We start from the raw sequence: 15,340 nt of genomic DNA on the forward strand, positions 1-15,340 counted from the left end.
TTCTCTAGACATGAAATTTTAGTGAGATAGTTCCATTTTTTCATAAGGCAACACTACAGCCTTTGTACTATACCATAAATGGCAGTGAGACAGTACAAAGCAGGAAAGTCAGTGTTGGTCCAGCTGATACAAGGAACCTAAAGTGAGGTACCAAACAACTTCAATCATCCATGTTGCCACACAAAGGGCAAGACCCTTTATTGAAGTATTTTGGCTGCCTAATGTAAGAGTTTCCAGTATTTCCTGGTAAGACACGGTTGAGTAATGGAAATATAAGTAAACCAGAAATGAAGCTAAGGCAAACAGAAGAATCTATGGCAGAGGTAACACTAGCCAAAAACGGGTCTTAAGAGAGCTTTCAACAGATAAATCACATGTGCCAGTTTAACCTTTTCCTTTACAAAAACGGACAGTACATATCTGGCAGCTATAAAAAATTTAAAAATCAACAGGATTTGGTCAATATGGATTGACAGGAAAGTGTATGCTGAAACACCAAAACTAAGTTAGGTGATAGGTGAGTTTTCTTTGGATGTATTCAATATGAGTTTTAAATAAGCCATGGAGCTACTTTGTTCCTAAAATGCAACAAAACCAAAACTGAGCCTATTTTACCTCACAGCCACTGCTCAACTCCCTCTTCTCCTACAAAATCTGTAACTCAGTTGTAGAACAAAGACATCACAGTTGTGAACGTCAATCTGAACCACATACTATTTATATGCATTTGGACACCAAAACATACACATATATCCCTCCTCTCTGACATGCAAAACTTGAGAAACAGCCAATTTTTAAAGCAGTGTTCTAACTAGTCTTTTGAGTTAGATGAGTGACTACATACTATTATTGTTTATTCTAGAGGATTTTTGCTGACTTCCTTCAGACTTTTTCAGTTTATATCTCACCAGGGTGCTTAGAGCCTTATATTTAAAAGTTTTAAGAAAACTCTTAACTAATACATCATAAGTCTAGACAAAATATATGGGAATAAAGTAAATATATTTAATGAACAATGTTGTTTTCTTATGCCAAACCACAATAGATCAAATATTTGTTCTCCCCATAGAAAACACAGGGTCTCTAATCTTGAAGAATCAGTGTCCTTACTAAAAAAAGTCAAAACAAAAACCTGACAAGTGTTTAAAAAATGAAATATCTACTTGATTAGGTAATTTAGAAACATACAATACTTTCTTCTACTGCCAAAAATTTTGCCTTGTAGATTTGTCCAAGTCAAATCAACACTTCCCATGTGTATTTACTGTGCAGGGAGAAAATTATGATACAACAGAAGACGGTGAATCATTTTGGCAAAAGGAATATGCCATTATGCTTCCTTCCCTGAAATGAGTGATGTTATTAGGTGTTGAGACAGAAATTTATGCTTTTTACCGCCATAACTTCGTTATTTATAAAGTTACCAAATTTGTATTTTTTACTTTGTAAGAACGGCAGGACTGTTAGTAACAAACAGTATGTGGAGGAGAAGGGATAAAAGCCTCTTTTTCATTTTCTTTATTGATACCAAAGATGATATAATTTAGTTTTTGGGAAAAAAACCCAAAACACCCAAAATACAAACCAGGAAATACATATCAAGATAGATCCTTGTATGAATGCATCATATCTATACAATTACACATGTGTTCAATTAACTCCTTCCAATATTTCTTTGTGAAAAACCCAAGTAAAATATGTGCAAACCCCAAAAATTTAGTCAAGCTGATTTTCAATAAGTTAACTACTCAGTAATCATAACCAAATCAGCTACAGATGCTTCCTCCCCCATTTTGTCCACATTCCTATAATGTAAATCAATCCAAAAGGACTGAGGACTTTGTCTTCCATTCAAACATCTTGAAACTTTACTAATAACCCCATAATTTTATACCAAAGTAAAATACTGCTCATTTTTCTCCAAACATCCTTATCTTTTGTAACCCTGCAATGTGCCACTCTTGTACTTCTCCTTCTCTTCCCACCAACCATCATGGAATAGACTTGTCACCGAGCTTATGGCAATGCAGATGATCCTTATTTTATCTTCTAATTTTCTGAATTATGAATAATTCTAACTAGCAGAACCAACTGCTAACTGTATAAAAATCATCATTTTCAGTAGTTAAAGAACTAAACCAGATTGTAATCTTCAGGTATTTCTCAAATCCCCAAAAGACAGAGCAAAAAATGGGAATTCTTCCAACGAAAGATTTCAAACAATTTCAGTGAGTGGGTGGGTGCTAGAACAAACCTTGACATCTGATTCTCAACCAAAAAGCATGATCAACTGTGCTTGATCCATTACTCAAAGATTACTCATGTCGAACATGGCTTTGCTGGGGTTTTTTTACTATCTAATACATTTCTTTATATCTCCATCAGACACATTCCATGTGTGAGGAAGATCCTATCACTCTTGAAAAGTCTAGAGGACTACGGAGAAGGGCAAGATTCCTGCTCCTGAGATCACACAAAGGCAGAATGAAGTTGCTCCTCACTGAGCACAAGGAGTGAGGCGAAGATCTCAGAAAAGGAACATGAAAGTGCAGAGATTAGGAAATACTGAAGAGAATACAACCAACACTGGCTTTCTTTAAGGTATACTGCCAACTCCATATTGATTTGGCTATCGCAGATCTGGAGGGTACTAAGCAGGACATAAAAGGCTGAAGTGTAACTGCAGAAATTCCCCTATCTGGTCAGAAGACGAGAAAGTTGTAATATTCAAGTAATTAATTTTATTTTACTGACAAAGAATTTTTTATGAAGTCTTTTCACAGAGGAAATGTAGAAATATTCATTCAGAAAGCTGACCCATGTTCACCATTTTCTTTTGGTGATCAAAGGAAATGATGTCGTTCCTGAAGAATTAGCAATTATAGTATTTCAGGTCTTGCCATTAAAAAACATGTTATCTCTAGCTTCTTGTAATATCTACTTGCTTATGCAAGCATTGATCTATTCCTCAGTGCTAACTCTGGGCTGCAATTATACCCTGCAGTGTTGACAGAGGCAGGAGACACAGTGCAGTATCTCCACTTCACTTATACACATTTCAGGCCATGCACACTCAAAACTGAGTCCAGAAATACACATTTCTACTATTACTACTGAAATACCTTTAAAGTTATCTAATGCAAAACCAGAGACCATGCAGCATTTTCGAAAAAAAATGTGGTTTCAGCTCTGTCCTTTCAACCAAAGCAAAAAATGGCTGTTAAGAGCTATCAGCTTATTGTTCCAATGTAGATATAAAACTAAATGCTTCTGCGGTATGACTGCTACTGAGAAACTCAACTACAAATTCTACTGATGGCTTTCTAAAACATAAAAGTTCTAAACAAATCTAATGCAATGATTTATATTTAAAAACAATTTATAGGCTAGATTACATTCTAGGACTGTATGACTCTTAACATAAACCATAATGTGTCACAAAGGAAATTACAACATCATCCTCATATTTTGAAGACTTCCTAACTAAAAGTTTATTAAGACCAGATTGAAAAAAATGTTCCAAACATTTCATCCAGAAAGTTTGGTTGTTTTTTTTTTTTTTAAGTTGACAGTAGACCAGTTAATTCTTGCACTATCCAACACCAGTTGGTTAATAATTGCATCAATTATTACATTGTACAATGTGTATACAATACAGAATTGTATAAGACTACATTTGGGGGACATACAGGGATGCATACAAGTGTGCAAATCCAAAGACTGGACTCTGAAAAAAAAATAATCAAGACTTCTTTCTTTTCATAAATTAAAATGCACAACTAGCTTGATAAAATGTAACCAGCATACCTCAGAAAGAATTAATATTTTGGTATGACATTTCTTACATGAAAGGACACTAGAAAATCCAATCATACAAACAGATGAAGCAAGAACAATATGAAATTAGATAACTTTCACAAAAATTTGAGAGAAATCCATACCTGACTGCACTAGGAATGGGAAGATGCAAAGAGAATATGGTTTGGAGGCAGAAATAAGTGATAATGAGCACTTCTCAATATACCTGAAGTCTGAAATATTTATTGAATAAACAAGGTAAGATTCAAGTGCAACTTGTGCTGGCAGTACATTAAAGAAAACAAGAACAAACAAAAACCAAAAGAACCCAGGAGTTACCATTAGCTTTCCTCCATATTGTCCAGAGAAAAATCTACACCAAATAAGTAGGGCATGAAAGTACCATATAAAAAAATATGCTACAGACAAACCCCCCTAAAACTAGATAAAACAGTAGAATATGTCCTAAGACTAGTTAATTTAGCTTTCAGTGACATAAAACCTCTCCCCCTAATCCCTGTTTAGGGAACAGAACTAACCTTCTTCTGGACTGGCATTTATTCTACATGCAACAAAGAAGGCTGAACTTCAGAGTGACTGATAAATTCACAAAGTCCTCTAGGAGTGATGTGAGCCATGGCCTAAGGAAACGAACAGAACAATGGAATCAAATGGCAAGTACACTCACGGAGAGCATGGAAGATAATTCAGCTATACATTCTTCTGCACTCAAAAAGAGAGGAAGAAGATGTATTTCAATAAATAGTTAAAAGAAAAAGAGAGAGTGAGGGAGAGAAAGGGGTGGATGAGTCTTTCTCAACATTTTAAAATACAAGCCATTCCAGCACTCAATGACCAGAAGAAATTGCCATGCTGGTATTTTTAAGAGTCTGACACTGTCAGTAACCTTTCAGTTCCACGCAAGGAGGGAGTATGAGGTGATTACCAATCAGACTGAATTAACCTTTTGACAGTCAAGAGGTTTATTTTTAGCATGGATATGAGATTAGTGGGTTTTGACAGGATGGCATTTTGCATTAAGTAATTCCAGAAACATCAGATAGTGTCTATAACCATCAACAGTGAAGGGTGTCAGTTGAACTCATGGTGTTTTCCAAACTTTTCCCACAATTTTTTGGCTTCTTTAAGCATCAGAACAAAATTATTTGTACATCTGAATCTATGCAGACTCCTAGACCTTGTTTCCACACAGTGAAAACGCCAGTAGTAATTTTTTTTTTTGAGGAGTGGTGCACAGGGAATTGCACACACACAGATCTCATTAACAAAGGGGGACGCACACATTCCTACAATTGATGCAAATGTTCAGAGAAGTGTATAATGCCTTATTATTTCAAGGAATTAAATTAAATATTCCTTAAAGCTATCATAACAAAGATGACCACTGCAATTATTTTTAGTGCAGTTCTACTTCACAGCTGAAAAAAAGTTTTGAGTCGTGAGACTAAGGCCAATAAAGACCACATGCAAGAAATAACAAGATATCCTGAGCGACACAGCAGCAATTTAAAGCTAAGAACATTGGATACAGCCAGTATCCAACTTACACTGTCTGTCCTCCAACCAAAATTACTGAACCCCTCTCTGAGATATCACAGTGCAGCAGCTTGTGGCAAGACTATTTAGTGGATGAAAAATTAAAATCTTACTTCCTTAGAGGTCTCTGATGAACTTAAACCTAAACTTTCTCATGAGTGAAAACCAGGGAGGACCTAACCATGCTTGTATACAGCCAGTACATTCTAAAAAGTTGTTTTAAAACAGTTTTAAGATTTAAAAGTGGAACTCAAGACGTGTAGAAATTGTTCTAGAACTTTACTGCACACGCATTAGCAGATTTTGTATCCTAAGAACAATTTCAGGATTGAAATTCAGTACAGACAAAAGAATTATTCCTCTTCTTACATTACTACTGAAGCAAATTACAGAGTAAGTAAAGAATGATTTTGGTAAGTCCCAAGGAATGCATTTTCCATTAGTTTTGAAAGTGTAACCTTTAAATTCAATTGAAAAAGTCTTCATGCCCCACATGCATGAATGGAAAAAATAAGAACTCAAGTAGCCAAAAAAAAACCTACTTATTTCCCATGGCTTTTAACCAAAGACTTTATGGTTTATGGCATAAAATGTTTTTCATAGTTACTAAGCTGAAATCTTGTTAGTATATATTAATTACATAATTTTATTTCCTTTAAAATTAGTATCAATTAGACATTTGGTTTTAAAACAGTTTTTTTTCATCCCAGGAAAGCTAAGCATTTCATAAAATAAAGAGGAAAAGGCCACAGAGTCAAACAGATTTTTGCTGAATAAGCCCAATTTGAATTTGGATTTAACAAAGAAATCAAGGGTAGGAAATAAATCAGGAAAAGATATAGGTAAGTCATACATTTCTACTATTCATTCCTAATGATTTTGTTGGAAATACTGTCTAGACATCTATGAATAAATTGCTTACTCATCAGAGTAAAGAAAGTCAAAGATGATCCCTTTCCCAGCTCTCCTGCTGCTCTATTGCACTGACCTGAAAAGCCTGCAATAGCTGCCGCCCTCATCTGTCCAACTGCACCGGAGGGGTAGGAAGAGCAGCTTAATAGATTCATACACACTACTAGAAGTGGAAGATGGGTGACAAGGACAAACTCCTGCATCAAAAACCTTTATACAGGATGCTTCAAAGCATTAAACAATGTTTCCCTTCTACTTCCAGTTATAAACAACCAAACACCTGGCTTAGAAGCAGCTGTACTACTGTATTAGTATGGTGCTGTCTTCAGGCTGTCATCCCACCCTCCTGGTAAGGCTAATAAATTTGGGTAAGTGGACAAGTTCTCATATGTATACTGGTTTTAAACTTGACACACCTGATGACAGAATACAGAGAGGGCCTGTATAATTCATGTCTGCTCTCTCCTATTTTCATTTTATTCCTATCCCAGAAGGGGGTGGGAAATAGTGTATGCAAATCCGAGACAAAAGTTTTCTTAATTTTGAATCTAGCTGGTTCAAAATATTGCTTTGAAAAAAGCCAGCCCACATGTCACAACAAAAAGCCAGCCCACAACCTAAGTTAACAAGAATAGTCCATTTCTTATCTTGTGGACTAGTGTTGTTAGAGGGCTATGGAGGCACACTAAAAATAAAAATATAAATGCTTATTTATTTAAGTGGACATATAAAACATTCACAGTTATAAAAAGTGCAATATTAGTTTTTCACCAGTGTTATGAACAAAATGCATACCTGCAGGTGTGATCATCACTTACACTTGCAATTTCTTGACCTTCGTTGGGAGCAAAGACCAGATCATTAATGTAATCTGAGTGGCCATCAAATGTCTGCCAACCAGAAAAGAGAAATACTTTTACCTTAGAGCTGACTGTTCCACCAATGTATTTAACAGACCTGCTAATGGAAAGATGTGTGTAAAGATACAACTATCATTTTAATAGAAGGTAAAAACCAGTTTTTATTGGTAACTGGATTTCTTTGAAATATCTAATTCATGTGTAGGTTCATACTGCAGGTGAAAAGACCCCCTATTACTCCTTGAAGTTAGCACAGAGGTCAGTTTGATGCTTTTGCTTGATAGAAATCAATGAATCACACCAGAGCTATTTATCATTTTTTTCCACCACTGAATTTTGAAGGTAGAACATAGTAAATCTCAGAAAGGAAAAGGAGAATGATGAGGCAATGAATGCATGAACTACCTACCTTAAAGAACTCTGACTAGGATCAAGTAACTCTGATCTCTGAATCTCTCATTAGATACATCTATGGTGTTTTTGAAAGAAATCTCACAAAATTTTAAGTCAGGCAAATTTCCATATCTAGATGTATCTGTTACTGTTACACTCTCTTCTGTTCAGTCCCACTGATTAAGTCTCAAGGCACAGCTGCTTTTGTTTTGCCCAGCAAGGTATCATAAAAATGAGACAAAAATATCCTCTCGATAACAGCATGAGACCAAGAGATTGCAGAGGAAAACAAGGTCGACTGAAAACAACTTCTACAGTTTTCTGAAAGAAAAACACACCACCTTTAAATGTAGCCATTCTGAGGAACAACTGCAGAACTGATAAAAAAAAAATCTCAAGCACGCACAAGAACTAAATCCCCCTCTCTAAAAGTTTTAAGGATGCCTCATCAATTCAATACAGAAACATTTTCAGCAGCCAACTTATTTTTTTCCAATAAGTCATTATTTTATTAAAACCTAATGGATTATACTAGAACTAATAGGTTCTAAGATGATGCTAAACTATTTAGACAGAATGCCAAGTCTTTTGACAATTTTCAGCATTCTGAATTCAAATATCCTGCTTCATTTTACTTCTACAGTTCTGATGAAATATGCTTTTTATTAAGCAAAATTTGAAGCAGTACAAGGAAGCCATAATTCATTTCCAAATGAAAACCTCAAAAGAAGAAAAAGGCTTCATGAAGATCCATCAGTCATATTTTACCTTTTGTTTTTTTGCTCTGGGCTTGATCCAACCCATAAATTTTGGATTAGTTGTGTCGACAAAGTAATGGAAAACTCAAGTGTGCTTCAAGTTCCTTTTTGATAATTACATCAAGACAGTTTTTCCACGGGGAAAACAGAGTAAGATTACTCTGTCTATCCCTCCAGAAGCAACACATACCAATTGTTTACTATAAAAGACAAAATGTTCAGAGATTACATTCTGAACATAGTCACATACTTCCCTCAGCCTTGTTTCCATGTTCTGGACCTCTCCTGAAGATCCCATGCGTCAAGTGTGCACTGTATAATGGATTAAAATTTTCCATGTGTTCATTGTGAGTTTAACCTCAGGTTTTGAAATAGGTTGTCTGAGGTATCAGTTAACTGTTAATAAGAAGCCACTGTATCAAACTTTACCGAAAGCCAGATCCGCATAGCTCACCCAGAATTTGTGAACATCTGGGATTTTGCATGTGCTTTAAATCAGAGTTAGCTGTTAACTTTTCTTGACAAGAAATCTAGAGTACAATTATTGTCCAAATATAAGAAATTAAGATGATTGACAGAAAGGGTTTTCCACACTTTAAATCAAAAAACCCCAGAAGACAGTCTTAAAACACAACTGTTACCGACATAAACACACTAGTCCACATTCCTTCTTTTTAGTTAACGAGTTCCTCACTAATAGGTAAAAATATGTATTTTTAGCTGTTTTCTGATTATTTTTAACATTAGACCAAGCCTGACCCAGTAACAATATATATTTTTACTTTTTCCACAGCCAGAGTACATCCTTACTAAAGTTCTTGGACAGTTAATTTCAGTGGTGGAGCTGGCATAAACAAATCTAATAGCTTTACTGTTAAATTCGGGCCAACACTTCTCATTTGTATTGCATATGCACCAAACAATCATAGAATCATTAAGGTTGGAAAAGACCTCTGAGATCACTGAGTCCAAACACTAATTTAACACTGCCAGGTCTGTCCCTAAGCACCACATCTATAAGGTTTTTGAACACAGTGATCACACTATTTCCCTGGGCAGCCTATTCCAATGCTAGACCACCCTCTCACGGAAGAATTTTTTCCTAATATCCAATCTGAACCTCTTCTGGCACAGCTTGAGGCTGTTGCCTCTTGTCCTGTCACTTGCTGGCTGGGATACTGACCCCAACCTGGCTACAGCCTCCTTTCAGGGGGTTGTAGAGAGCAGTAAGGTCCCTCCCAAGCCTCCTTTTCTCCAGGCTGAACAACCTCAGTTCCCTCAGTTGCTCCTCATAGGACTTTTGCTCCAGACCCCTCACCAGCTCCACTGCCTTCTCTGGACATGCTCCAGCACCTCAATGTCTTCCTTGTCCTGAGTGGCCCAAAACAGAACAGAGAATTCAAGGTGCCAAGTACAGAGGGACAAATGCCTCCTTACTCCTGCTGACCACACTAGCTCTTGTGGCCTTATTAATCCAAAATAAATTAAAAAATTAGATGTTGAATTTAGCTCTCTGGAGGCTGTAGTACCAAACTGATCCCATTGTTTCATTATTTCAACTTATTATCAATACATTAGCTAGTGTTAAAGAAACTTTACATTCTGCTAAGTTGAAAGATTTAATTCACACATAGCTTAACATTAAAGCCCACTGTCTGAAATTCACAAAACTGGCAGGTATTATATAAATGGATAACTTTAATATGGAATGACAGACATCAACTCACAAGCAAAGAGCATAAAGAACTTTTAGAACTATTTTGTCAGAAATCCCATCAAGCTGACTATGTCAGTTATCCCACTGCTCAGTGGCAAAATCACGTCAGAAGCCAACACTGAAAGAAGGAAATTAAAAGTATGTGCATATATGAAGCAAGATAAAAAACATTTTCTTTCAAGACATTTAGTAGCATTCATCTTTACTACTTAAGCCCTGCCTTTATGCATTCTATTATCAGGATGGCCACATAAATGACATCGACAATTCACTTAATTTCTGTGTGACAAATCTCATTCTCTTACTAATACAAATTAACATACCAAAAATAAAAGTCTATTTTTTTTCCTTTATACCAAATAAGCTGCTCTCATCAAAAGAGGCATTATCATATTCTAAAGCAGTAAAAGCCAAGGAAGGCTCTCCCCCAATTCTTTTCATTAATTAGCTTTGCTTATTGTTAGCTAAGACCACATCAAAAAAACTTCAAACTGGATAGCACAAACATCTAATTAACAGTAGTACTTGGACTGAGACATTGTTTCAAAGGAAGAATTTTGAAGGAAATCAGAAGATCATGTAGGTGGTAATTACAATTATTCCCACTTGAAAGACAGAAAAGTATTTACAGTACAGTGATTATCTCTAGAGGTGATGGATCTAGGATCTGTCACAAATGGAGCAGAAGGGTAGTTAAAGATTAGACTTCACTAAAAACCAAATAATCTTTTAAAAATCCCATTAGCTGCCCTTACCTTAAATTCATTCTTGTCCTGTAAGTCAGAAGTAAAGAGCCTTAATTTCCTATCAGAAGCTGCAGTACAAAACCTGTACTCAACAGACAAATAAAAGGCACTTCAGTTAATCAACATTGCAATCATTGACTTTTTATCAGTTTTCCTTCATTTAAAAAAGGCAAAGTGAGATGCAAAGAAAAAAACACAAAAGCATCTATCTTTCCTGCTTTGGCAACCAGCAGAGTTATAACTGGAGCTTACCTGTAAAATTGTGTGCATCAAGTGCAAATACTTATTCACAGAAAGAAATGCAAAACATTTTACAAAGCTAAATCTGGATCAATTACCAATTACCTGAAATATCTCTTATATATCCTGCTGAAACTTTCCATGAAAGAAGTTAAGTGGTAGGGCACAAAAAACAGCCCTCATTATCAATGTTTTAAAATCCTGAAATATAAAATTCATAAACTAATCTCTATTCAACATATTTTAACCAGAAAGACTGTATGGATGCTAACTCAGAAGCAGGCAGCATAGTGCCTGTGGAATACCAGGCCACATAACTTTCTCAGTCTTGCCTGAGAAAGTGGCCTGGGAAATCATAAGGAGGAATTAAAACAATCCTCAGAGACAGAAAACAGCCTTGCAGGTGCTGTTTGTCTGTTCCTTGTTTTCTTGCAAGAGAAGGTTGAGGGCTGGTGTACCCCACTGGCCAATGATGGTGATAGTTTACTAACCAATAAGAGTTTTCTTTTCTGCACTTTCACGTATCGGTCTATAAAAAAGATCTGAAGTAATAAACCAAGAGAAATTCTCCAGTTTGACTCCCAAGAGAGTCTGTGTCACTCTTCTCGCCGTTCCCAATACAGCGACAAGACTGCACAAAAATGGAGCAGTAAGCAACTATGGTAATCTTGAAGAACCAAACAAGCTAGTGAGTACATTTTAATTCAGAAGTTTCATATTTAATAGTTAACTAGCTTTCTAGATTTTCCAGATTTACACCTCAAAGACTATCACAAATAGTATCTAACCTACACTGAAACACAGCACATATTATGCCAATCAGTACAAATAGCTTTATAAAGGAGGCCAGGCAAATGATCTCACATTTACTAATGCTCTTAAATGCTTCTTCACAGATGTACAAAGAAAGAAACTAGGTCTGAGGTCCATAAAAATAATGAAAAAAATATTATTTACTGCTTGTTCCCAGGGGAGCAGGTCAAGGAATACAAGAAGTAGGACAAAAAATAAGAAAATGAGCAACAAAAAAAAGACTATAAGAATAAAAATGTTTTACTGAAGATTTCAGTAATTCTAAGGAGCTAGATTTCACTCATAAACTTTGAACAGTCCAATATTAAGGACTTTGGGAAAACAGGTAAGAGACAAGGATTCCCTGTAGTTGTTTACTGTTAAGTACCTTATCTGGGGAGGTATAGCATCAAGTCTAGTTTCAGGACTCCACGCTATGGCATCAACTCTGATTCCATGGTGAAATGTTCTTAGTGTCTTATACTGCATGCCTTCCACTTCTGCATCTTCCTCCTATAGAAATATTGCAGTTAGCTGATTCAGGACAAGGTCTTGGTGACTTCTAAGAAATCAGATTACTATGAAATGAAAAGGCTTTCAAAATTACACATATTGGGATCTCTTCAGATCATAACGCCTTCAAAGTGAAATCCTGAAACATACAGAAAGCATTAGCTTGAAATATTTAAGTACTTAGACATACATTAAATTATTGCAGTCTCAAGTCAGAGGCCATTAAAGAGCAGAAAACTGGGAACTGAGCTATGAAGATGCTGAACTCATTCCCTGTACAAGAAGTATCCTCACAGATACAACTAAAGCCACTTAAAACAGCATAGCAACTTAGCACATGCTGCAGTAAGAAGAAGCAATGGGAACAAAAGCAAGCATGTAATTTAAACTGTCTTCTCTCTGAGTTGTTTTTACACCATGGAAAAATGATGCCACTTCCAGAGCATCACTCTTCAAACAGCAGGAGATAAAAAGGTGCCCTCTGTCATCTAATCCTAATTACAAGCTTGCTTATTCTTACCACTGGTAAAAACACCAGATAACAGAAAAAATAAAACAAGAATTGGGATTATGGACTCCATCAATAAGCTGACCTCTAAAAAGCTTTTAAAAGTTTTCAGAATATCCAGTGGTGCACCTCAAATGATATTCCTACACAATTTTCTCTGTGTCACAATTCTGCTTTAAGGTAAAGAACTTCTCTGTATGCCCTCTACATAACGTAGAGGCCAAGCAGAACCCAGCTGAGGATGCATTAAATTACCCACAGTTTTTCAATGCTTCTCCACAGGAAGAAAGAATAACATTTTCCTCTCCTACTCTGAAATACCCATTGACTCCCCATGTGGAAAGGAAGGGAGGATATGAAAATCACAGAAAAAACACCTTGTGCCGGTGGCTGTCTAAGTTTTAATCACTTCCTTTTCAAGGCTGATGCCAGAAACAAGAGAGCAGCACAAATGTCAGTATGTTTTTACGGCTAGCACTAGGTGCTCTTCAGAAAATTTCCAACAGTAAGACCATGGGGAATAACAATAATAACAATAATAATAATAATCAGTTATGCTATTATTTATAATAGAAAAATTACAAAAATAGTATTGTATAATAAAGAAGCAAGATGAAGGGAAAAAGCTTAGAAATTCCAAACAATTGTCTCCAATTGATTGTCTAGCATCTAGGCAAAAAACCCCATCTAATGAAAAACATTTTATCCAGTATAAAAATATACAATACTCAATATTTTACATTTTAAAATTTTTCACAATATAACTAAATAATTTCAATATAAGAAATTTTACTGTTTCCAACAGTCTGTGGGGGAGCTCCAATAAAAGCAACTGGGAGAAAAAAAATTAGGTAAGTATTTCTACAGCTCATAGAAATAAATACCTATAAAATTAGCACAGATGTATCAATGTGTATTTTACATATATATATATATATATATATATACATACTTCTATTTTCCTGAAGACCAAGTATCCTTGATTTGTTAGCGTAATAAACTACTAAAATTCTCCCTTGTTTACCACAGGGAGAGGAGGAAACAGGAAAGTGACCAAAGTCTTCCTGCAGTAGAGGTACTGGCAAAGTCAGTTTCAGGAGCATCTAACAAAAACAACAATAACACAGACTAACCTGGAATCTGCAAGTCCCAACAACCACGTAATTGCTGCCACCATAAGCAATGAGGGAACATGAATCTCCACTGTCAAATGGATTGAATTTTACCACATGCACATAATCTTCACAATCCACAGTGTAAGAAGTGTTTCTAGTAGAATCTTGCTTCATTTTTGGTGAACTAAGTCAAAGTATCATGGAAGCAATGTCTTCTCCAGGATGAAAATCTACAGTTCAACACAAAAATGTAAAAAAGCATAGATGGCTCATTTGCATAAATAAACAATGTAGCTTTTGTGGCAGAGCAAATCAAAATTTCCTATAACATGTTCAAGAACACAAAAGCTGCACTTAAGCTTATTAGATGCAGTCTGTTTGTTTCAGCAATCAAAATATTTACTAAACTAACATATATTCAAAACCGTCTCTACAGACTTCAGCAATAACTGCAGATTTTGTGCTACCCTTGGCAACCCAACACCAATACAAAAAATCAAGTAACTACACATACCAAAAAAATCACATACATTTTAATATTTTCAACCAAACAAGAAACTATACATCACTACCTTCAAATTCTCTTTACTTATCTACTTCTTTACACACTGTGTGTCTAACTAAAAAACTAAAACCGAGGTCGCAAAACTGTAAATGAAAATACTGCTGTGCATCAACCAGCTTTCATGAAAATCAGGTTCCTGTGCTAGAACACAGGAGGCCAAGATACACAATTGATTTCAGAATCACTCCTTTTAGTCCCAGAACAAATTTGACATTGGTTTATGTCTTTTTGGGAAATCAGACCTTTACCTATACACCATGTGGAAAACCAGCTTGAAATCTCAGACCTTTGACAGATTTTGGTGTATAAAGGATCTGAAGGTCTCAGAGTGAATGTTTTGCTTGGGAGCCAGCCAGGTTTGACAGAGGCATCACTCAAACACAGAGAGGCTCTCCACAGTTGGTTGTTTATTTATTAAATCATACAACAAACCCCCATACTTTACCATAAATGCTTTCATCATGTATCTTGCATAGCTTTGCTCCTCAGGCCAAATGCAAGATTTAACCCCACCAAAAGTTTTCTTCCTCCAAGGCTTCCCATGAACACAAGCCATTATAGAATCTTAGAATGTTAAGGGGTTTGAATGACCTTTAAGATCATGTAGTCCCAAACCCCGCTGCCATGGGCAGGGATATCTCCCAATAGGCCAGGCTGTCAATGCCTCATCCAACCCGGCCTTGAACACTGCCAAAGTTGGGGCATCCACATCCTCCCCGAGCAACCTGTTCCAGTGGCTAACCATCCTCACCACGAAGAATTTCTTCCTCGCGTGTAACTAAACTTTCCCCTTTTTCAGTTTGTACCCTCGTCCGATCACTACAGTTCCTGACAAAATCCCTCTCCGGCTTCCCTGTAGTGCCACT

The 15,340-nt window shown here is 36.1% G+C and overlaps 1 protein-coding gene and 1 long non-coding RNA gene across 4 annotated transcripts in view; one reads left to right on the forward strand and one right to left on the reverse strand.

The window, feature by feature from the left end:
• Positions 1 to 14,083, reverse strand: part of NUP37 (nucleoporin 37) — a 19,426-nt gene extending 5,343 nt beyond the window's left edge. Inside the window, exons 1-4 of the mRNA XM_023936963.2 lie at positions 13,928 to 14,083; positions 12,162 to 12,286; positions 10,751 to 10,823; positions 7,063 to 7,157 (exon numbers count right to left, since the gene is read on the reverse strand). Coding sequence (XP_023792731.1) covers positions 7,063 to 7,157; positions 10,751 to 10,823; positions 12,162 to 12,286; positions 13,928 to 14,083 — 449 coding nt within the window. The remainder of the gene's footprint in view (positions 1 to 7,062; positions 7,158 to 10,750; positions 10,824 to 12,161; positions 12,287 to 13,927) is intronic.
• LOC111936173 (uncharacterized) overlaps positions 1 to 14,275 on the forward strand; it is a 24,063-nt gene extending 9,788 nt beyond the window's left edge. For all 3 annotated transcript variants that reach the window (XR_015286303.1, XR_015286301.1, XR_015286302.1), the window contains exons 3-7: positions 2,386 to 2,601; positions 4,324 to 4,472; positions 6,066 to 6,197; positions 6,530 to 6,616; positions 13,824 to 14,275. This is a non-coding gene — a long non-coding RNA (uncharacterized LOC111936173). The remainder of the gene's footprint in view (positions 1 to 2,385; positions 2,602 to 4,323; positions 4,473 to 6,065; positions 6,198 to 6,529; positions 6,617 to 13,823) is intronic.
• The last annotated feature ends 1,065 nt before the right edge of the window (positions 14,276 to 15,340 follow it).

This window comes from Cyanistes caeruleus, chromosome 4 (genome assembly GCF_971803275.1).
Source record: "Cyanistes caeruleus chromosome 4, bCyaCae1.hap1.1, whole genome shotgun sequence".
NCBI classification, from domain to species: domain Eukaryota; kingdom Metazoa; phylum Chordata; class Aves; order Passeriformes; family Paridae; genus Cyanistes; species Cyanistes caeruleus.